At 37.0% G+C, this 24,948-nt stretch overlaps 1 protein-coding gene across 4 annotated transcripts in view; it reads right to left on the reverse strand.

Moving 5' to 3' along the window:
• Positions 1–4,612: 4,612 nt before the first annotated feature.
• The window catches only part of BCLAF3 (BCLAF1 and THRAP3 family member 3), a 54,931-nt gene continuing 34,595 nt past the window's right edge, over positions 4,613–24,948 (reverse strand). For all 4 annotated transcript variants that reach the window (XR_003549115.1, XM_006146645.3, XM_014587113.2 and 1 more), the window contains 2 exons: positions 18,273–18,428; positions 4,613–4,816 (listed from right to left, as the gene is read on the reverse strand). Coding sequence is in view for 3 of the 4 variants with exons in the window: in XM_006146645.3 (XP_006146707.1) it covers positions 4,787–4,816; positions 18,273–18,428 (186 nt within the window). In the remaining variant the exon portion in view is untranslated. The remainder of the gene's footprint in view (positions 4,817–18,272; positions 18,429–24,948) is intronic.

The raw sequence follows: 24,948 nt of genomic DNA on the forward strand, positions 1-24,948 counted from the left end.
CTGGCCTCCCACATGGCCAATCAAGGTTTAAGTCCTGGACCTGGTAGCTTGCTTTTTTGCCCCCTCACCCCCAACCCCTGTCTGATCAAAGTAAATAATAATAATAATAATAAATTTTTAAAAATTGCCAGAGGGTACATGCCCTCGCTGGCTGGTGAGAGACAGAGAGAGGAAGAGGGAAAGCAAGAAAGTACCCTTCACCATGGTGCGAGGTCATGCCACAATACCCTTCCCCTCTATTTCTCCCTCCTTTCAGGATTCTGGGCACACACGCATACATGCCCTGCATGTGTTTCTCAAAATGCTGGGTCTGGAACTTGAACTGAGTTATCAGCCATGGGGGATTCAGCCACCTCAACTACCATACCACAAGTTGGTCCAAGAATCTGCATTTCTAACATGTTCCCAGGTGATGGTGGTGTGGTTGGTCTAGGACCAGACTTTAGGAACCACTCTGCTAAGGTCAAGATAAAAAGATTGTGAAATACTTAATATTGTTCACTAGGGTTTTTCCCCTACTTTGTAATTTTTTTTAGAGTTTTTTGCCTTAAGGTACATGCACTCACCAGAGAGAGAGAGAAAGACCATGAGAGGGAAAGTGAGAAATCACCCCCTGGGGGGATGATCACAAAGCAATACTTTCTCCTCCATTCTCCTTCCAGGATCTTGGGTACATATGCACACACGCCAGCCTGAGTTTCAAGCCACTGGTCCAGGACTCAAACTGCAGTCAGCCATGTGGGAGTCCAGCGACGTAACTGCTATACCTTCTGCTGTCCTTTCCCCCCACACTTCATAATTTTAAAGACAGGACTTGACATGATATCTGGCCATGGAAGACAAGGTGGTTAATTCTTAATTTTCATCCCACTTTCCCTCCCCCATCCTCCTATTTGTTAATGTATGTTAATTTTTCTTTGTTGAGATTTATAACATTTACATTCTAGACTACAACTATGATTCTTCCATTTAAAAATCATAGTCCTATATTTTTATGGACTCAGAGCTCATAATCATTCCTTTTCCTGGCTTTTGAACCTGGCATCATCTCTCTTCTGGGCTCCCATTATATGTCCAGAACCAGGACTTACTAGGCTGAAAGGTGTATCTTATTTCTGCAGGCTTTTTGGCTTTCCCAGGCTGCCCTGAGACCTGGGAAATGCCTAGTCCTGATGGATCTTTCCTGTTCCGCTGAGGTTCTAAGATGGCAGCAAAGACATTGTTTCAAGGGTTTTCTTAGACTCTCCTCCACAGGGCCTGGTCATCCTGTCAGTCCCTTTGTCCTTATGGAGACCATGATTTTGTCAACTTCATTTCTTTACTCAGTGTTACTTATGGAGGACAGGGGAGGGCTTGAAAGTCATATCACACCTTGTTAAATTAGCACCTTCTCCTCCCTTCCTTGTTTGGTTGTTACTGGTGAATTTATGCCTGGTAGAAATTGAAGTTACTAATAGAGACTGAAAGAATTTCTGATCCAACTTTACTCTTTCTGCTTCTGCCTGGAAGTATTCCTCAATCTTTTAAAAAAATTATTGGAAAATATAGGATTTATTAGGTAAAATGTGGTACATAAACTGTTATAATGTTAATGTAATATTTTTTCCAACAGAAAAAAATGAAAATGTATCTTCCAAAATATTTACAATGGTTTTCTCTGCGACAAGACTATGGGTGATTTTTTAAATTGAAATTTATGTTCACATGGAGCTATAAAAAAGAACACAAAGAGATCCTGTTACCTAGTTTTCCATAATGCATCAATTTTTAAAATCAATAAAACCACACATAGAATAGTGCCTTCTGAGGTTTGTGAAATCAACAGGAAAGAAATGTGATGAGGGGATGCTCAATCAAGAAGGCTAACTTTTCTCTCACCCTTTTGTATACATGTCCATTATAGCTCTTAGCTCTCTATATTCCAAGTCTTTGTTTTTGTGAATTTCTTCCCCAAACAGTTGATGAAGTTCCTCAGAGCAGGGACTGTGTCTTATTGTCTCTGTCTTTCCATAGCCAGTGAAGGGCCTAGCATGTAGGGGGAGTAAGGGGAGGAGGCAATGGTATGGAATTTATCTAAAAAATTGTTTCTTCTCAAGTCTTATGCATTGGAAAATTAAAATTTTCCAGTCAATTAAAATGTTATGGTGGTGCCAGCAGTTAGTGTAATGGCTATGTCGCTGAACTCCGATGTAGCCGACCGCGGTTTTAGTCCCAGACCTGGTGGCTTAAACTCACGCCAGGCACATGTGCATGCATGCCCAAGATCCTGAGAGGAGAAAGGAGGTGAAGGGATTTCGGTGTGGCCATCCCCCCTGGGGGGGGTGATTTCTCACTTTCTATCTCTCTCTTTCTGGCGAGCACATGCACCCTATAGAACAAAACCTGTCCAAAAATAAATAAATAAATACTATGGATAACCTTTTGTTCAGTGTCCACAAGACAATTAGATATGTAGTTCCTAATAAACATATTCACTACTCATTCATTCATCATTCAACTAATATTTAATGAGTTGCTGTTATGTATCAAGTAGGATACTGGGTACTACAGATAAATGGTGAATAAGGCAGATAGCCCTGTCCTTATTTTATAGTCTGTATTATAAAGCAAGTGTTTTTTTCAGGCTTTAGGTCTTTTATATATATAACATTTTCTGAATAAGTATTTTGCAGATAACATGCTTTGCATTTGAGACAGTGCCAAAAGTAATTCAAATATGCCTAAATAGGGAATCATTGTGGAATGAGTAATATTAAATCAACCATCTTACTCTTAAGTGCTATAATAAATAAAATAGAGCTACAGAATCAATACAATTTACCAAGTTACATTTAAATTTTTAATGTTCATCTTTTTCTATTATACTATTCATACCATAAAGGCAGGGTCCATGTGTCTTCTCCTCTTGTTCTTTGCTGTAATTTTAGTACAGTATCGTGTATTACATTGTTGTGAATCAAATGATTAAATATTCAAGGCTCATAATTGTCCCCTATAATGTCGGAACAAATGAAATCAATTATTTTAAAATTTAAGACAATTTTTAAGTATCTAACACAATATACAGTGGCCATACTAATGTATGCATGCATTTCTTTCTTGCCATAAGTAGAATCTTAAAGATGTTTGGCAAGCCTGACCAATAAATATAGTACAACACAAGACAGGCCATAGATAATACCTAAATTTATTGCACTATTAGCAATGAATCAAGTGTTCTTGTCCCCTTTGTCACTAACTCACTTAAGGAAAAGTGTATCTCACCTTTTAATATGTTAAAAAAGAAAACAACTAAATGCTTATAGTAAGACTTTTCATAATCCAGTCATGAAAAAACAAGTTCTTACCAATGTTCATATTTTTATTTAGAAAGCTTGGTCTTTGTAAGTGTAGAACAGTTTCAAACACCAGCAGGTCCTGTCCAAAACTGTAAGTCTCATCCAAAATTAAAAGAATGTTCTCTTGGGCCAGCTGGTGGTGTGGTGGTTAAATGAGTCAGATCCCACATGGCCAACTTTGCAGTTCAAATCACTAACCCCGGTGGCTTGAAAATCATTCCAGGCACATGCACATGTGCGTGCATGCCCAAAATCCTAAAGGGAAGAATAAATGGAGGAATAAATTGAGGAGAAGCACTGGGGGTACTTTCTCATTTTCCCTCTCTCTTTGTCTCTGTGTCTCCCCCAGAGAGCACGCAAACTCTGGCAAATCAAAAAAAAAAAAAAGACAATGTTCTCACAAACTGGCAAGTAACTTCTTCAAGCAGAAAGAGCAACAGTATTTTATTTTATTACAAATAAACATTTCACAAAAGTTTAACTGGGAATGTATATATACTGTTAAGCAGAACACAGAAAACATAAAGAAACAAGGTATTGGAACTTAAAAGTTTCATTTAAAATCTCACTGATTTTATCTTACTCATAGTAGGTACGCAATACATATCAACTGAACTGAAAATAAACACTCTAGAACCTGTGCTTGCAAAATGTGTAATGCAGTCATTGTAAAGTACAATTTTCAAATATGACATTTTTGTCTGTAAGATTTTTTAAAAAGCCTTTTAAAAATATGATATGCACAAGCTTGCCCTGAGGGAAAAATAAGATGGAATATAGATTATAAAATCTTTACATATTTTCCACAATAGCATTTGAAATTGGAAAACCGCAAATAGTTGTGGAAAAAACTGAATGAACATATTACTAAAAATTCAGTGCACTCACAACTACCTGATGGAAAATTTGAAGCACCGTTTCTCTTGCTTTCTTATAATATGAAATGTATGAATTATATAGGACTTGATTTTCAGAAACTTAAGAAAACTTTAAGTTAGAAGCCAAAATGTCATCAGAAAAAGAAAAATCCAGTATAAAATTTGCTACCATAAGGCCACTGTTTAAAGTTCTTTCATGTACAGACAGTATACAATTCGGATACTTTTGTTTTTATTACATAAGCAAAACTTTCAACATATAAACTGGGTATCACTTGGTTAACTTCTCTCTATGAAATCATGCTCAGAAAAAAATGCATCAATAAATAATGCCCTTCGAGTGATTCTTTTGACTTTTTGTGAAAGAAACTGTAGTTAATACAACTTTTAAATTGAATACTGTAATTTAAAAGCAATTAAGTGTAAAAAAGTTGCAGCATTCCACTACTGAAAAATAAAATTATCAAGAAAGTTACAGTATTAGTGCCTTAGTGCCAATTCTAACTCCGACAAAAATGAGATGTTCTCCAATATCCTCCTGTAGTGTCTTCCATTTGTATCGATTCCAGATTAGATTTCAGTGGCAACATTTGAATATTCCTATTGAGAGAAAACAAGAGAAATACAGACATCAAAAGAAGCATCAGATAAAATATTGGAGCTAGAATTTGCTTCACACTGAAAATTTCAGAATATTTTCATTTATGTAGTACTACTTGCACCCAAGATCCCCCCAATGTAACAATAGAGAACACCAAAGTAGGTGTTCAAATGATAAGTCAATTGGAGAAAGAAAACATATGGCACTAAATAACACTGATATTAGTAATATGATGAAAACAGCATTCTGTTGTTTAAGTGAGCTTCAGTGGGGGCATCCCTGCCATAAAACCCAGACTCTTAAACCTTAGTCTCTCAAGTACTGACTAAGCCTGACAGGACACATGCATGGACATCAAACAAGTATTTTATCTTTTTATTCATATGGCATCTCTAATTCTAAAACAATATGGAGTTGTCTAACATGATTCTTAACTGCAGAGAAAACTATTGGAGAGGGAGACTTTCTTTTGGGTGATTACCTACAACATAAAAAGATGTAAAGCTTTAATAAGTACAGGAAAAGTAATTCACAAGAATGATAAGACGATTAAAGAGTAGAATAAGATGATTAAAGAGTGAATGTGGATTCTATATTGTGATACAATGCAAAATATTAAATTACCAATCATGAACTGGACATGAGACCATGCAACTGATGAAAGAGCAGAAACGGTAGAATGGCATGTTTTTGGGGGACATTAAATATAAAAATAATTAATTCATACATACATCCTTACCTTTTACTAGGATCTTATATTATTAAAACTGAAAAAAAATTTAAGAATTTATTTATTTTGACATTTGGGTTAATATGGAAATGTTTAATTCCAAACAAAAACAGTGCTGATAGGAAATTCTTACTCTTCTATTTTGTTCAACAATATTCTTGTAATACATGCGTATATAATTCTGTCAACATCATTCTTTCAAATAGAGGTAGACATCATTATATCCTATTTCTTTATTCATTATACAATAGAGAAATCATATAAACTTATCTTCAACTAAAACACGTTACCTACTAACAATTTTAAAAGGAAAGTCTAACTGCAATAATTCCAAAGAAAAATTAACTGAAGTATCTTTATTTATAAAAATGTGCAATTATTTGTAATTACATTCACCCTTGATATAGCTTCTTCCATATTCTCTCTCAAATTGAACTCCCTCCTTTCTAGCGATTTGAAAACCAATTTGAAGAAGAATGCTGAGCTAGATATACAAACACCACTCTTGTCTAGGTTTTCATAACTTGGCACCTGGGTCACTGCAAAAGTCCCCCTCTTGGTCTTCCTAGTATATCATTGCTCTCCCCAGTCCCTGCCTACCCACTGCTAACCATCCTAAAGGGCCGCTTTTTCATTCTCAGTCTGGGATGATATCCTACTGTTACCACATCAAATCCTAAGCATTCTACTCAGCTTTTGAGGCCCTCTGTAAAATGTATACCTCTATCTCTCCCCAACCTTTTATCCTACTGCCAAACACTGATCTTAGGTTTTAGCATTTTCTATGTCCTGCTCTTCTCCATGCCTCAGTTTACAACTAACTTCCTCTATGAAGAGGGTGTTAGTGAAAGTACTAGCATAAATCCCCTGACCCATTCCTAACATATAGACCTTCTCCTTCCTTTAGGCATTTACCACCTATGAAATTAATTCCCCCAAAATATGGCTGTGTAGAAAAGAGCTAATGTAGCAGTTCTGACGGTTGGCCTTTGAAAGGCCCTGGCCAGTATATAGATACTTAAGTTTCAGGAGGGTTCCTACCATTAACTGATAGCTGCTGAAACTGTGTAAATAGTAGGCTTTATGGTGAACACCACTTTCCTCCTGGGAGTCTGGGATTGATGTACATGCCTGGCAGGAGGTGCCTATGTGACCAATTCCCAGTAGAACACCCGGGTATTGAGCCTCTAAGGAGCTGCTCAGGCTGCCATTTCAACATGCATTGTCACAACTCATGACACATCCTGTGTTGACTTCACTGGGAGAAAACCTTTGGATATGAGCACCTGGTCTCCCCTGGACTTTCCTTTATGTACCTTTTCCCTTTACTGATTTTGTTGTGTATTCTTTCACTGTAATAAGTTATAGCCATGACTGCAACCATGTGTTGAGTCCTCCTAGAGCAAATGGATGGATGGATGGATGTGTGAGTGTGTGTGTAAATATATACTTAGATTCGATTCCATTGACCAAGCACTTTCTAAAAACTAACTGTATGAAAGGCAGTAAGGGAAGATAAAAGACTAATGAGACATCCCCTACCCTCATGAAGTTGATAATCTATTGGAAGAAATACAAAGGTAAGCAGCAATAATTAGAGACCAAATGAAACAAAAGTTTAAAAAGGGGCTTTGGTAAGTGCTATGGTTTGAATATACCCTCCAAAACTCATACTGGAATTAACTGACATTGTGATGGTATTAAGAGGTGATATTTTTAAGAGGCAATCGGGTAATGAGGCCCTGCCCTCATGACTGGATGAATCCTATTATCTTGAGAATCCATTAGTCACTGTGGGAGTTTGGCCCCCTTTTTTCTTTGTTTCACATGCTCACTCCCTATGTGATACCTACTGCCATGTAACAATGATTCAACAAGAAGGCCCTCAACAGATATGGTCAGTTTGTCAATCTTGGACTTCCCAGCCTCTAGAACCACAAGCCAAATCAGTTTTTTTTTTTTTTTTAATCAGTTACCCAGTCTGTGGTAGTCTATTATAGCGGCAGGAAATGGACTAAGATGGTAAGGCTTTATAGTGCATGAGAAAAGGAAAGTAGGGTTTAATAAAGAAAATGTGGTTCATCTTGTCAAGGTTCCCTGCATTAAGTCAATGTCCTATATGTGTGATTTTGTATTACAAGTGAATAGGATCAATGCTTTCATTTTGAAAATTTTAAAGAAATGTTGAAAAGTATATACACACATGTAACCACATCACTCAGAAATAACAGGTGTTATTGTTTTGTCATGTGCTTTGTATTTTTTGAAATAAAAATCTACCAGCATTTATAGTAAAAGAAATTAAAATAAAGATAGAATGGAGATCAGAAGACTATTTTTGGCCAAGAGAACAGAAGGAACAAAGGCACATATACACAAAAATGTTTGTTATGCTCCAAAAAAGCAGAACTCCATGGGGAAATGTGGTTAGAAAGGTGAGCTTAGGGTTAGGCCTGGCTAACAAGTTTGGTCTCTCTTTTACATTCAGTAGAATACTTAGAAGATGTTGGTTCAAGAGCAGGCAGTAGAATCCTTAGAAGATGTTGGTTCAAGACAGATATGCAATAATCTGTGTTTCAGCATAACTGATTTAGTAGTGAAACGACTGTAAAAGAAAATCACAGGAGACAAGAAAATAAGCTAGGAGGCTCTAAAGCATCCAAAAATAGACCAAAAATACCTAAGAATGTAGAATATAATAAAAGTGGTATTTTTAGTCAGCAGATAAAGGGCAAATTAGTCAATAAATATGTAAGAAAAACTATCTATTGGGGAAAAATTAGATCCTGATCTCATCTCATAAAAATAAATTATAAATGGATTACATGCTTATCTATTTAAAACATTAATTAGAAAACCATTTAAGGTAGAAAATAACTTCATATAAGCATTATATATGAAATTATATAAAATTTTCAAGCCATATGGGATAAACTTTATACAGATTCATAAATATTCATAAATATCTAAAAGTTCTATAATGTAAAAGCCAGTATAAACAGCTGACAAACATGAAAAAGAGCACTGGCAAGATTTATGACAGGTTAGTGCTCTAGATAGATCAAGAGGTCTTACAAATCAGTACAGTAAGTGCCATCCCCTAACAGAAACACTGGAAAAATACAGAAAGAAAGAAACTTAGGGGAAAAACACAAATGGTCAATGGACATATTTAAAAACAAAGATACTTAAACCATTAAGAATCTAAGAAAGGCAAACGAGAACTATTCTCTGCTATATGAGACTGAAAACTGAAAACAAAAACTGATATTGTATAGTACTGGCTAAGGTATACGTAAGTGGGATCTTTCATGTATTGCTGGTGAAAGTATAAATGAGTAAAAGGGGCAGTATGCCAAGGTACCAAGATGTCAATGTGAAAACCTGTGATCTGTTCTAAAGTCATCAACAGAGGTTTGGTTAAGTCAGTCAATGATCACTGAACCAGTGTGTGCAGATCCTTAAGGATACACAAAGACTTTTCAAGGAGTTTGTGGGTACAGACAGATTTGGGAAATTAATCTCTAGGTCTTCAAATTCCCAATGTTCTCTTTCCAAAATTATGTAGCCTATGTAACTGGTTAAAACTGGTTCTGCACCTCCTACCTTACACAAGAAAGATACACTTTCCTCTCATCCTGAATCTTATTATTTTGTATTACCTGAGATCCCTCTCCTCCAAAGGGGGTCAATATGAAATATTGGTGACGATGTCAAGAAAATGAACCAACTCTAACAACTAGTAATAAAAAGTGTGCTTCTGCAAATCAGATGGCTTCCAATACTTTGCCTTTGTTTAATAAAATTGAAAGAGAACAAAATCAAGCTTTCAGTGACAGAACATTCAAAATACTTTTTTGATGATAGATCTTAAGTGACTTTTTTGGCCTATACTTCAGGTAAGTACAAAGAACATGGTAGCACTGCTATAATAGAAGTCCTTTGGAACTAGCAGTTAGAGTAATGGCTATGTTGCTGGACTCCCATGTAGTTGACCGCGGCTCGAATCCTGGACCTGGTGGCTTAAGCTCACGCCAGGCACGTGTGCATATGTGTGCCCAAGATCCTGAGAAGAGAATGGAGGAGAAGGGATTGCAGTGTGGCCATCTCCTCGGGTGGTGGAGGTGGTGGTGGTGGTGGTGGTGGTGGTGGTGGTGGTGATTTCTCGCTTTCTATCTCTCTTTCTCTCTCTGTCTTTCTGGTGAGCGCACATGCCCAATAAGAAAAAAAACCTCTCCAAAAAAAAGAAAAAAAATAGAAGTCCTTTCATTCTCATCTATATAATCACATAAAGGTTTCTCAGCACTTACATCTATGAATAGAAAAAACAGAATTAGAACAGATAATTGAACACTGTATTATTCTACTATCAATATGTGTAATATTTATCAATGAGTATATAAACTAATTGCAAAAATTTAAACAAAACTTCTCTTGTTTAATAATAAAATTTGTAATAACTTTATAATATTTTGAACAATTGTAATATTAACTCAGTCTAGAGACCAGCAGATGGTGTAGTGGTTATGTTGCTGGACTCTCACATGGCCGACTGCACTTTAAATCCTGAACCCAGTGGCTTGAAAATCATGGCAGAAGCATGTACATGCAGGTCCAAGATCCCAGTAGAATAGAGACAGGATTGTGGCATGGTCATTCCCCCAGGGGATGATTTCTCACTTTCCCTCTTTAAAAAATTAAGTCAATCCAGAGGAATTATTTAACACCTAATAGTCACAGAAATATAGTACCAATACATGTCAAATAAGATTTGGTGGGACCAGCAGGTAGTGTGGTGGTTATGGCACTGGATTCCCAAATGGCCAACTGCGGTTCAAATCCTGAATCCAGTGGCTTGAAACTCTCTCTGGATGCTTCTGTGTGCATATCCTAAATCTCAAGAGAATGAAGGAAAAGGGATTTTGGCATATTCATCTCCCTTGTGGTGTGATTTCTCACTTTCCTTCTCTCTGTCTCTCTCTGGAAAGCACACATGCCCTAAGGCAAAAGCCTAAAAAATATTAGTTATCAATAAAATACTTTTTTAAATTTAAAAATCTTTGGGGCAGGCAGCAGATGGTATAGCAGTTATGTCACTAGACTCCTACATGACCGACTGCAGTTTGAGTCCTGGACCCGGTGGGTTGAAAATCATGCCAGGCATGGGACCAGCAGATGGCATAATGGCTATGTTGCTGGACTCCCATGTAGTCGACCGCAGTTCAAGTCTTGGATCCGGTGGCTTAAACTCACACTGGCCATGTATGCGTGTGTGCCCAGGATCCTGAGAGGAGAATGGAGGAGAAGGGATTGCAGTGTGGCCATCCCCCCTGGGGAGTGATTTCTTGCTTTCTATCTCTCTCTCTCTCTGTCTTTCAGGCAAGCACACATCCATCTGATAGATTTTTTAAAATTAATTTATTTTAAGCTTTGCTTATTTAATTTTTAACATTACAACATTACTCCTATTACACAGAAATCAATTTACAAAATGCCTTTCATAATTCTAACTTCTTAGAACATAAAAATTGCTCTGATTACTTTTTCCCTTACACCTTCTAACTATTCACATTTATATGTAAATGAATAATTTTATTAAAGACTATTTTCGACGATCAGCCTTGCCTTTGTACTTCCACAGGTTTTTGGTTCAGAAAAACACAATTAAATCATAACACACTGTACTTTAAAGTTTAAAAGAACAGGGGGGAAAAGAAAACAGATCATGTTATTTATAAAATCCCTGTGGTTTGCAGGTTCCCCTAAAGGGATTTGAAAGAATAATGTAACAGTTTTATTTAAGACTGCCATTGTTTATAATATACCAGAAATTACACCCTCTACAACAACTTATAAGAAAAAAATCAAAAATTATGCAAGGATCTAGATAATGCTTCAAAATTTCAGAACATGAGTGAAAGGTTTGAAGAGCACTAAAATAAATAATATGCCCACAGAGTAGAATAATATGCAGCCACTGAAAAGAATGAATGAAGTAATGAATGAGTGATACAAGTAAGACTTGGAACAGTTAAAGTAGAAAGGAGAATGGGGAGGGCCAATAGGGCAAATTTCTAGTTTGGCTTGGCTAGCTGTGAGAGTGATGGACCCTGAGGGACACAAGTGGTCTGAGGAAGAGAACAAGTTTGATATTATTTTATCAGATTTACTGAAATATAATTCATATACCATTTAGTTTACCCACTTAAAGTGTACAACTCAGTGGCTTTTCAGTATATTCACAAAGTTGTGCAACTCTATAATCACTGCAGTTTTTAAAAATATGTATTTATTATTTACATTTAATCACTTACATCTCTACAGTGTACAACGAGGTTTTTCCCAGCATAGGTACAGTACATATCAGTTAAGACAAAGACATTGCCATATACCTTATCAGCAGCAAATAACTTTTAATTTTTGTGTCAATTAAATGTATTGTTTAGAATGTTTTTCTTGTCCCTGAATAAAACCACATACCCACTAATAATAACCCTATAAGCCACTCACAATTTTCCCCTAGCCTCTGAGTTCTCAGCAATTACTAATCTATTTTCTGTGTCTATGGCTTTGCTTATTCTGAACGTTTCACATAAATGAAGCATACAGTATGCGCCCTGATGAAACATACAGTATGTGCCCATTTGTGTCTGGATTCTGTCACTTAGTGTGACATTAAGGCATTCTTTGCTGTAGCATGTTTAAGTCTGATTTTGAACATGCTGAATTTGAGATGCTTTTAGAATGCTCATGTGAGAGTATCTGGGAGGCAGCTAAAACTGGAGGTTTGGAAAGTAGTCATGGTTGAAGATATCAATAGAAGTAATGACTGACATCTTGGGAAGAAGTAAGGACAAGTAGTATGAAGTAATGAGAAAAGAGAATAATAAACATCACACTGAGAAATGCTTACATTTTAAAAGCATGCAGGAGGAAGAAAAACCACGAAATAAGACAGAGAAGTCAAACAACTAGGTAGCAAAACTAGACGCTCCAAGTGACAAATGCTCGAACGTGATGATGCCCTTACACAATCTTCCTTTGTACCCTGGCACATTTCAGCTCAGGGGACATGGCAGGTATATAATAGTTTCTTTTCTTGGTTCCTGTTCTATCTTTGTCATCTATGCCTTTCAAGCTTTCTTTCAACCCCCAAAAGTCACAAATCTCAGTCTCTAACTTCCTTCCTGCATTGTCTTTATGCCCTCTCTTCTCTTCCCTTTCTATCCGTGGTTAGACTTCTTACAGGCTTCTGAGGACTATTGGGAGCTACTGTGTGAAGGAACTCTGTGCCTTTCTGACCAAATGCACAATGTCTGATGGTTTCTTAGTGGCAATGTTACTAGGTTCTTTGTCATATTCTAGTGTAAAATCAGACCCTCAAGAGTTTCTGAAAACTTTCTGTGATAGAGTAGAGGGTATTTAATGGTAGTACTTCTGAATGCTAGTGGATAAAAGATGAGCTCTATTTCAGGTGATATTAGACATTCCTCCAACCATCTCTTCTCTCAGTCCAAGCACAGAATTCAAGAGAAAAGACACCCAGTAAAAGGGACTTGGGGTCAGAATGGAATTAATATGACAAGTACATGATGAATGAGGAAGTTTCAGTTCTGTACTTTTCTGCCACTGTATGAGAAATCTTATGACTCTGTAGGTAGCTATAGAGCCAATGCAGTTTTAGGGAAGCTACTATCATTATGGTAAGTAGAAGAGAACGCATTAGGAACCCAACTAGGATTGCCTTCCCCAGTCCCCAAGGCTGTTTTATGTTTGAGACAGGAAGCACACAGTCAGATGGCACATAACAGAATGTGCTACAGAAGAGGAACACCAGACCATCAAGCCATGAATGATCAGCCCAGGCATTTCAACATGGCAGAGGGATGAGGAGTCGAGAAAAGAGCTATCTAAATAGTCCTGGTGAACTTTGAGGCATGTGGGAAATAATAGATTCATCTCATTTCAGGCTCAAAAAGTTTCAGAATACCTAGATTAATAAATTAATCATACATCCTTAGTTAATCTATGTGGTAGTCTAATAAGTGCCAAAAGAATGAACTCCTTAGCAGGGCGAAAAGTCATTAACAATATAGATATGTTGCCCAGACTAAGGTTTCTCTCTAGGGCAGAATCTTCAAATTTCCCTCTAATGCTAAACCTTGGGATAAAAAATTATACAGGGCTAGGCCTGTGGCCTGGTGATTAAGGGAGCCAGATCCTACATGTCCAACCATGGTTCAAATCCTGACCCCAGAGGCTTGAAAAACATAAGCACATGCATTGCCCAAATCCTGACAGGATGGAGAAATGGAGGAGAGAGGATTGTGGTATGAACAGATCCCATTGGGGAGTGCTTCCACTTTCTTTCTCTCTCATGAGCACACATATCCTCTGGCACTTAAAAAGAAAAAAAAAATTATGTAAATGGTACCTTACAACCCAGTAATTTCATTTTAGCAAAAGTATCCATAATTTAAGGGAAAGGGGAAGCAACCTTGGATGAAATCAAAGATACAGGGCCTTTACCTCTTTTCTTTATGCATGAAGACTGAGGTAAAATGGACTAACAGGTCCAAGCCATCAGTTTATACACAAAATGGGGTTTCAGGTAGCATACTACTACCAGGACAGCTTAAAGGCCAAGTTAGCCTTAAGCATCTTAGTTTGGATCTGGCAGAAACAAAACAGCTGCTGTGCCTTATTCCTTTCCCTAAAGATTAGGAGATGGAACCCAACTGCCAAGTAGGGTGCCAATAGTAGGGTATGTGTTTTGATGCTATACTTGTAAAGTTGGACTACATCCAAATACAAGCCCATAAAAAGCCTGGCTATGGCTTGTTTGCAGGCACTGACAGTGGCCAGATTGGGAAAGCCCATGTCAAAGTAGCCACAATGCAAAAATACATAAAGCAGCATCCAGAAGGGTAGGCCTAAGAAATAATAGTAGACACTGAGAGAGTAGTAAACATTAATTTTTAAAAATCCACTATGTTGGGGCCACTTCTAAAGCATTTGGATGGCAGTAAAAGGCAACAGGAAGGCAGGGCTGTGCCCCACACTGGACCCTAACTACAACTGCTACATTTTAGATGACATAAAGTCTAAGCCTAAGCGTAAAGATTGGAGACTCATAACAGGTTTTAGCGCCTTTGAGGGCACACTTCTATGTCCTATGATAAAGGCCTGATGTTTGATTTCTATTTGTCATGAAGTGGGGTTGGTGGGTAATGTAGTCTGGAAGAACAAGGCAAAAAAAACAGGAACTGAGCAAACTGAGACAAAGAAAATAATGATGAAATGGAATAAGTTCAATGAGTATATAGTACAAGTTGAAGCAGACAGGTAAGGTAAGCACACAGGAACCCAAATCACCTAAAAGACAGATGTTGAAAAAAAAATGGACTGGGGCCAGCAGGTGGTATGGTGGTTGGGGGGCTGTACTCCCACACAGCTGACTGCAGTCCAAGTCCTAGACCTGGCAGCTTGCTTTCTCACTTTCCCTCTCTCTCTTTTTCTCTCTCGTGAGTGAACGTGCCCTACGGCAAATTAGAAAATAATAATAATAGTAATTAATAAAATTAAATAAATAATTCTTTTAAAAAATGAATTTAGAGTCAGCAGGTGGCATAGCAATTAAGACACTGAACTCCCACATGGCTGACTGCAGTTTGAGTCCTGGCCCTGGTGGCTTGAAACTCATGATGGGTGCATGTGTGCGCATGCCCAAACTCTTGAGAGGGGAATGGAAAAGAAGGGATTGTAGTGTGGCCATCCCCTCACCACCAGCACCACCACCCGCCATGGGGGAGTGATTTCTCACTTTTTCTCTCTCCAGTGAACACATGAGAACTATAGCATAAATTTCTCTTTTTAAAAAATGGACTTAAGTGAAGCTAAAACTCTAAGTTCAGCATGGAGTTAACAGAAGCAAAAGAGACACCATGTACCAGAAACTCAATTTTGCAATCAAGGAATATGGTCTCAATATGCCTTTCTTTTTGAGAGGAAATCAATGAGTAGCTTCCCTGAGAAGAGTAAGGCTCCCACCTATGACCAGGAACAAATATCTAGATCAGCTGAAAAGAAACTAGTCACACAAGATAGGAGGAGAAGCAGCATCTCTAGCCAAGCACTGGCACAGCCTGAGAGTAATACCTACAAGAAGAAAAATTATTCTGATTACACTTTTTTGTTTTTGTCTTTAAGGTTTTGGCCATAGGGCATGTGTGCTTGTGTGCATGGAAGAGAGAGACAGTAAGAGAAAGTGAGCAATCACCTCTTGGGGGATGGCCACACTGCAATCCTTTCTCCTCCATTCTCCTTTTGGGGTTTTGAGCATATGTGTACATGTGCCTGGCATGATTTTCAAGCTGCCAGGTCTGGAAATTGAACCACAGTCAGACATGTGGGAGTCTAGCACCTTAACTCTCATACTACCTACTGGTCCCTACGCTTGTATTTTTTTTTTTTTAAAGAGATGGTAGGGGACCAGCAGATGGTGTAATGGTTATATCACTGGATTCCCATGTAGTCGACCACAGTTCGACCCAGTGGCTTAAAACCAATGCCGGGCACATATATATGCATGCCCGAAATCCCATGAGGAGAGTGGAGGAGAAGGGATTGAGGCGTGGCCAATCCCTATGGGGGGTGATTGATCACTTTCTGTCACTCTGTCTTTCTCTGTCTCTCTGGTGAGTGTATATATAGCAAATATCTCTCTTAAAAGGTTAAGGCACTGAATCCCACCTGGCCAACTCATGGACCTAGCAGCTTGAGAATCATGCTGGGCACATGTGCATGTGTGCCCAAAATCCTGAGAGGAAAGTGGAGGAGAAGGGATTGTTGTGTAGTCATCCCCATTGTGGAGATGATTTCTCATTTTCTCTTTCTCTCTGTCTCTCTCTGGCCAGCACATATGCCCTATAGCAAAATTTTTTTAAAAAAGAGCAAGATGGTTTTTCTAAAATCAGACATATATAGTGAAATTAGAAACCTCTTTTTAAAACTTTATTTTATTCATGATAGAGCATGTGCACACACATAAGAAAGGGAAAAAAAGAGAGAGAGAAGTACCCTTTTCTCAATATCAATAATAATAATATGGTTCTCATTTAAAATATTGTGGGCCAGTCAGTGGCATGGTAGTTAAATTGGCTGGATCCGACATGGCCAACTGTGCAGTTCAAATCCCAGACTCAACAGCTTATAAAACACTATATGTACATGCCTAAAATCTCAAAATATATGTACATGCCTAAAATCTCAAAAATAGAAATAGAGATGAGATTGTGCTGTGACCATTCCCCATAGGAAATGCTTTCTTACCACTCTCTCCTCATTCCTCTCCAGAAAGTGCACACACCCTCTAGGAAATTTTAAACACACACACACACACACACACACACACACACACATATAAAATTATTATGCAGAAATTAATTTTATATCATGTTTACACTGCATTTTCAAATACTAACATGATTAATTTAAATAAAATTGATATATAACCAAAGAAGTATGTAATTTAAGTAATCAAGTAAATAAATTTTTGATACTTTGAATTTGCATAATAGAATCAACCTCAATGTCCATCATAGATTGAATGGATAAAGCAAATGTAATATGAACCTGGAGTATATAATGTTAAGTGAAATAAGCTAGGCACAGAAAGACAAATAACATACCAATAATCTCACCTATATGTGAAATCTAAAAAAAGTCACATTCATAGAAACAGAGAGTGAAATGGTGATTACCAGTAGCTGGGGGAATTGTTGCTCAAAGGACACAAAATTTCAGTTAGACAGGAGGAGTAAGTTTAAGAGATCTATTGTACAATATAGTGCCTACAGTTAATACTTGAAAATTGCTGAGAGGAGATTTTTAAGTATAAGAATATGTCTTAACATGAAAAAATGGTATGTCAGGTAATGTATATGTTAAATAGTTTGGTTTAGCCATTCTACAATGTATACATACACCAAAACATCATGTTGTATATAAATACATATAATTTTTGCTTATTAATTTAAAAATAAATGTAAAAAGAGAGTATACAGTGGTGATGATTGCACAGTACTATGAATGTAATTAAATGTTACTGAATTATATACTTAAAACAGTTAAAATGACAAATTTTATGTTATCACATTTTACTACAATAAAAAGTATATGGATGGGGAAAAAAAGAGTTAGTGGACTTTATATATAACACTTAGTATGTGGGGGCTTGAAAAAGTTCATGGAAAGTGAAATTCCAGCCTGAGTTTACTATAGTGCAAAAAAAAAAATCTATGCAGTTTTTTCATAATATACACTTTCCATGAATTTCTAGAAGACACCATGTTTAAAGTCAGCTCAATGGTTTTTAGAACTCAGATAATTCACATTATATAAGACTAAAATATTAAAGTCTTTACATGAATCCCCATTTTAAATATTAACCACACAAGAGAAATACTAAAGTAAATATTTCAATCAGCTGGCATATTCAAAATACTTAAGGTATAAAAGATGAAAGCATCTTCAGGTCAAATAGTCTCACAACTCTATTACTTCTTAAAGTTCTCATTCAACTATCCTGCAATGAGAACATTTTAAAAATCTAGGTTGTTTCTTAAAACAAAATTAAATGAAAAGCCCAATTTATCTAATGAACATAAATATCTTAGGAGTTCAAAAGCCATCCAACACCTTTAAAGAATCATAATCCAACTAACCTTTTTTTTCCTCAGTAATCTTTCTGTGAATTTATTTGTGACAAATCCTCTTGGACCAGCGAACCGTAAACGCTGATATTTAGCCTGAATGTACAAGCTCTTCTGTACTAGGCCTGATTTATACTGGGGCTGGAATCTGCTACCTCTAAAGTTGCTCTGCAAAGGAAAAAATTAAATGTTAAAATTGCAGCTTCCAAATCTACTTTACTAGTATAACAGATAAGAAACTGCCAGTGTTAAGAGCTGCTCTTGATTCCAGGCACTATAAATACTAAAAGGAAAAGAGTTACTAATACATTTCCCTCAAATTAGCTTTCTAGCTTTCTAGCTTTTAAAATATACCGATTTTTAAAAAATCTTTGTATGAAACCAATTTTTAAAACTGCCGAAAGAATTTGAGGGGCCAGCAGGTGGCACGGTGGTTAAGGCACTGGACTCCTACATGGCCGACTGCAGTTAGATCTGAACCCAGCAGCTTAAAAATCATGCCAGGCACCTGTGTGTGCATGCCCAAATTCCCAGGAGGAGAATGGAGGAGAAGGAATTGCTGTGTGATCAGCTCCCCTGGGGAGTGATTTCTCACTTTCCCTCTCACCATCTGTCTCTCTCCGGTGAATGCAAATGCCCTATGACCAAAAAAATGCAAAACAACAAACAAACAAACAAACAAAAACCTGGAATTAATTTTTAAAGTTTATCATGCTAAAAAGTACAATTTTCAAAACCTCTGATATGCTAACATTATTCTTTTGATTCATAGTGAAATATATCAAATTCCAATGAGGAAGAAAAAATATTAAGTATCAATATTTACTTAAGAATCAAAAATTTAACTTTATTTCTATCAATACCTTGAAGCAAATCTTTTTCACACACGCAAAAAATAACAGTAAATGTGAGTGATATTTTAAAAGACCATTTCCAGGTTCCATGCTGGTTAAGGTGATAGACTCACATGTGGCTGACCACAGTTCAATTCTTAGACCTGGCGGTTTGAAAATCACACTGGGCATGTGTACATGCATGCCCAAAATCCCAAGAGGAGAATGGAGGAGAAGGGGTTGTGGCATTGCATCCCCTTTGGGGGGTGATTTCTTACTTTCTGTCTTTCTCCAGCAAATGTATGTGCCCTAAAGCAAAAATATCTCTCTCTCTCTCAAAACAAAACAAAACAAAACAAAACAAAACAAAACAAAACAACCATTTTCTGGCCTGCCCACTATCAGTATATGAAGACAATGAATTTAGTTGATAAGAGAGATGGTCCTGGGACCAGCAGTTAGTGTAATGTCGCTGGACACCCATGTAGTCAACCACGGTTCAAGTCCCGGACCTGGTGGCATAAACTCACGCCAGGCGAGTGTGCGTGCGTGCCCAAGATCCCGAGAGGAGAATGGAGGAGAAGGGATTGTGGTATGGCCATCCCCCCTGGGGGGGTGGTTTCTCACTTTCTGTCTCTCTATCTCTGTCTGTCTGGCGAGCGCACGCGCCCTATAGCAAAAACCTCTCCAAAAAAAAAAAAAAAAAAAAAAAAAGAGGGATGGTCCCTTGTTAATTCCTGCTAGGGGCTGGAGAAGGAAGGAGTCTTCAGTTTTGTCAGTCAAGAATCAATCCTCTCCAAACCTTCCAAAACAAGTCTACAAATATCCTTCCCTCATCCTACTATATCATACACTCTTGATGCCCACCTGCATTTCCAAGCATCTTCCATGAATAATCTAAAACAGAAGGAAAATTGGTCCAAAGATTCATAGATGGAAACTATCTCTACCCTAGTAAGTTTTAAAACTTACTTATTCTGTTTTTTTAAAAGAACTATTTTTATTTAACTTTATTATTACCATTATTATTTTCCAGTTTTGATTAGAGAGAGAGAGAGAGAGGAAGTGAGAAAGCAAGCCATCAGGTCCAAGACTTGAACCGTGGTCAGCCATGTGGGAGTCCAGCACCTTTAACCACCATGCCACTTGCAGGCCCCTAAAACTTACCTATTCTTAACCCATTGAAAGAGGCTTCATTTAGCTCTTGAGTACCAATGGGATTTCTCCCAAAAATCAATGATTAAAATTCTCCTATAGAAGGGCCAGTAGGTGGTGTGGTGGTAAGGGCACTGGACTCTCACATGGTCAACCACAGTTCAAGTCCTGGACCTGGCGGCTTGCTTTCTCCCTTTCTCTCTCTCTCTCTCTCACATTAAAATTCTGGAAATTTTAAAAAGAAGAGGAAAGAGCTCCTATAGGGGCACAAGCAGATGGCATAATGGTTAACATCACTGGACTCCCTATAGTCAACTGCAGTTTGAGTCCTGGACCCACAAGCTTAAAACTCATGCCAGGCACATGTGTGTGTGTGCCCAAAATCCTGAGAGGAGAATGAAGGAGAAGGGATTGTGGCATGGCCATCTGCCCTGGGGGGATGATTTCTTGCTTTCTGTCTCTTTGTCTCTCTCCGTCTCTCCAGCAAGTGAACATGCCCTATAGCAAAAATCTTTCTAAAAAAAATTATCCTATAGAAATAAAGGGAAACCATATGAAGACAAACTCTAAGCAAAATTAAACTTAGTAAGTACAAGTTCAGCATAAATTCAATATTAGGAGATCTAATTCCAAGAAGTCAGGAGATGTCATAGAAAAGAAAAGAACTTTGGTGGCCCAACACACTCACAGAGCTATAAAATTTTTCTGAATTCATGCAACAACATTCATACCTAATACTTTATGCAAAGTATTAAACAAACCCACCCCTTTATTTTTAGGGGCTGATGGTTTTGTGGAGACACCAGTCTGTGCACTTGATGAGTAGCTAGTCCTGATTTTGCAAATAGGAGTCTCTATGAAGATTGAAGAAAAACCCTCCAAGCATGAAGATCAGAAGCAGTATTTAGCTTAAATGGCTAAAGACTTGACCAGTGTTCATTTATTGGGCAGGGACAGGTCAGAATAAAAGCTGTAAATTCTGTGCCTTCAAAATGAAGCCACATTTAATGCAATCCTAATCCAGTTATCAAAGTTGTTCTTCACAGAAATAGAAAAAAAAATCATAAAATTTATCTGGAATCATAAAAGATCCTGTATTGCCAAAGCAATACTATATAAAAAGAATAAAGTAAGAGGCATCTCACTTCCTGACCTCAAAACATATTACAAAGCTGTGATAATCAAAACAGGATGGTACTGGCACAAAACAGGCATGTAGACCAATGAAAAATAGGGAACCCAGAAATAAACCTCACAACATACAGACAACTGATTTTTGACAAAGGGCCCAAGACAACATAGTAGGGAAAAGAAAATCTCTTCAGCAAATGGTACCGGAAAACTGGATACCTACCTGCAGAAAAATGAAACTGGACCCTTATCTCTCACCATTAACAAAAGTCAACTTGAAATGGATCAAAGATCTAAATGTAAAACTTCAAACTGTAATACTACTGGTGGAAATAATGATGGGGAGGGACATGGAGCAGAAAATCTTGGAGACATTGCAGTAGGTCAAGACTTAAATAAGATCGCCAGAGCACAGGTGATAATCCCAAAAATAGACAAATGGGATTACATCAGGCTTTTTAGAAAGCTTCTGCACAGCAAAAGTAACAATAATTAAAGAGATAACCCATGGAATGGGAGAATATATTTGCAAACTATGCTTCAGATAAAGGACTGATAACTAGAATATATAGGCAGATCAAGAGGCTTACCCACACAAAAAATACAAAAATACATAAAATAAACAATCCAATTAAAAGATGGGCAACAGATAATTCTCCAAGGAAGACATATGAATGGCCAAAAAGCATATAAAAATGTTCAACATCTCTTATCATATGGAAATGCACATCAAAACCACAGTGAGATACCACCTAACCCCAGTCAGAATGACAAAGATGAAAAAAATATGATAAGTACCAGCGAGACTGTGGTGAAAAGGAAACTCTCCTACACTGTTGGTGGAAATAAAAATTAGTACAGCCACTGTGTAAAGTGATATGATGGTTCCTCAAAAAACAGAACTACTATGTGATCCAGCAATTCCATTTCTGGATATCTACCCAAAGGTTAGGAATATACTCAGTTGGAAAAATACTTGCACATCCATGTTTAATGCAGCATTATTCACAATTGCCAAGACATAGAATCAACCCAAATGACTAAGAACAGATAAATGGATTGAAAAAATGTGGCACATATACACTATGGAATCCTCAGCCATATAAAACAATTTGATACAAAGTGAATGAATATGCAACATTTAATGCTAAGAGAAGCAAGCCAGAGTATAAAAGAGAGGCATTGCATGTGTCCCCACTATTATAATATATACCAAATGTCTGCACTCTATGGCAAAAACTGAAAGATTGGATATAACAGCAGAGTTAAGGGTAACTGTAGATATTAGAGACAGTATAAGAGGAGATGGGTAATAGTGGGTGAGAGGGAAGGGATCAGGGAAAAAAGACACATTTAACAGATAGAAAAATGAACAGTTATTTGTTGAGGATGATGTATATGATAGTATCTGACTTGACTAATAAGCACTGTATTCATGATGGGAAAGATCATTCTGTACACTGTAAAGATGTACAGTGATTAAGTGCATTATAATTTTAAAAGATTTTTTTAAAAGAAATCAAGGCATACTAAATTTATTACCAAATGTGCTCGCTCTCTCTCTCTTTTTTTCCTTTTGTAAAATCAGAAAAATACTCAAAAGATTGGTTTTTAAACACACAACCTCTAGGGAAGTTAATAAAATTGTTTACAAACACTACAATCCATACCTTAAATAAAAGGTCTCTTTAAACACTACTTGGTTCCTGATAACAAATTCAGATTAGCCAGCAACTAAGGTAATGCCAGAAGGAAGAAATTGGGCCTTTGTCTGGTGAATTGTTTTTGTGGAGCTGCTGCCGCTTTTTAAAAAGAGGACAATTGTGAGGTCGTGAAAGGGAGAACTGACTCAAAGCATGTAAAACATGAAGCTCCTAATTTAATGAAAGTCATGCATGTGTTAAACTGAATTTAGACTTTACAATTATGGCCTGATTAACTTTTAGACAATGTTTAGGTTCTATAATAATTCTCAGACTTGGCCACAGAAATAGATTTTAATCTTTTCAAATTTAGTTCTTTTTGTTTATTTAAGGTCCATTTTCAAAGTACTTAAGAACAAGAAACAGATCATGGGCAGTAATAGAAAAACAAATGTACAAATGGTGTAGTACAATGGCATAATTATAAAAACTAAGTGGAATCCTCTTTTCACAATTATTTTAGAAATGAGTATGTTGGGCTAGGCCGTGGTCTGGTGGTTAAGGTAGCTGGATCCCACATGGCTGACTGTGCTGTTTGAGTCCTGGACCCAGTGGCTTGAAAAACACACAAGGGACATGTCTATGGATGCCCAACATCCCAAAAGACAGAAGAGACGGAGTAGAAAGGATTGCGGCATTGATCATTCCCTATGGGGATGCCGTTTCATTTTTCTTCTCTCTCTGTCTCTGTCTCTCTCCAGTGAGCACATACATCCTCTAGCAAATTAAAAAATAAATAAATGGGTATATCATACATAATGAAACATATAAGACCTATTTATGCAAGACTTATTTTCCAATTATTTTCTTAGAGTTACGGAAAATTTCAGAATTAAAATGAGACACTGTATCTTGTGAAGACTACACAAAGTTGATACATTAGACTTAGTCTTATTATTGTTAGCATATAATAATTACATATAATTGTGGGGGTATAATGTGATTTTACAGTATAATCTGTAATGATTCATTTGGAATAATTAGCATACTCATCATCTCAAACATTTACAACTAATCTTAAGATTGATATGGTCCATTTTTACTTATTTAATAAGGTGATTACTATCTGGCTTTAAATTAATCCAATTCATGTAAAAAGTAGATTTTAACAAGATATTTTCTGTTCACACTAACAGTCCTCCCAAAGAGTTAAATACTCTATCAAGCTTGCCTGCTACTTTCAGAAACAAAGCTCAAATTCTTTGCTTTCTCCTTTGGGAGAAGAGGAAAGAGATGACATACAGTGAAAAATCTGAATAAAGTACCTATTATAAGCAAGAAATTCAATCTAAATGGATTTTAAAATCTCCACAACTTTTGAGAGCAAGGAAAGAGAAACACAATACTTTGTACTATAATTCAAATTCCATGTTTGAGGGATGAGGTGTTATGAATAAGCAGACATGTTGGTTGACTAAAAACTACCACTGGGCTAGCTGGCAGCATAGAGGTTAAGATGCTAGATCTCACATGACTGACTGACTGGTTTGAGTCCAGGACCAGCTGCTTGAGGATTATGTCAGGTGCATGTGTGTGCATGCCCAATATACTAAGAGGAAAACAGAGGTGAAGGGATTGCAGGATTGTACCCTGTTTTGTGTTCTTAATCCTACATTTAAACACACTTTGAATGTAGGATTAAGAACACAAAGCAGGGTGATTTATCATTTTCCCTCTCTAGTGAGTGTATATGCCCTATAGCAAAACTAAAAGTAACAAAAACAAAAACAGAACTCTCATTTACATCACATATATAGATGTACAAATAGTTACAATGCAATAAAATATGCTTTAAAAAAAAAAAGCCGTCTAGGGATAGCCCCATGGTCTAGTGGTTAAGGGAATCAGATCCCACATGGCCAACAA

The sequence above is a fragment of the Tupaia chinensis genome, unplaced genomic scaffold (assembly GCF_000334495.1).
Source record: "Tupaia chinensis unplaced genomic scaffold, TupChi_1.0 Scaffold000184_1, whole genome shotgun sequence".
In the NCBI taxonomy this organism is placed as follows: Eukaryota; Metazoa; Chordata; class Mammalia; order Scandentia; family Tupaiidae; genus Tupaia; species Tupaia belangeri.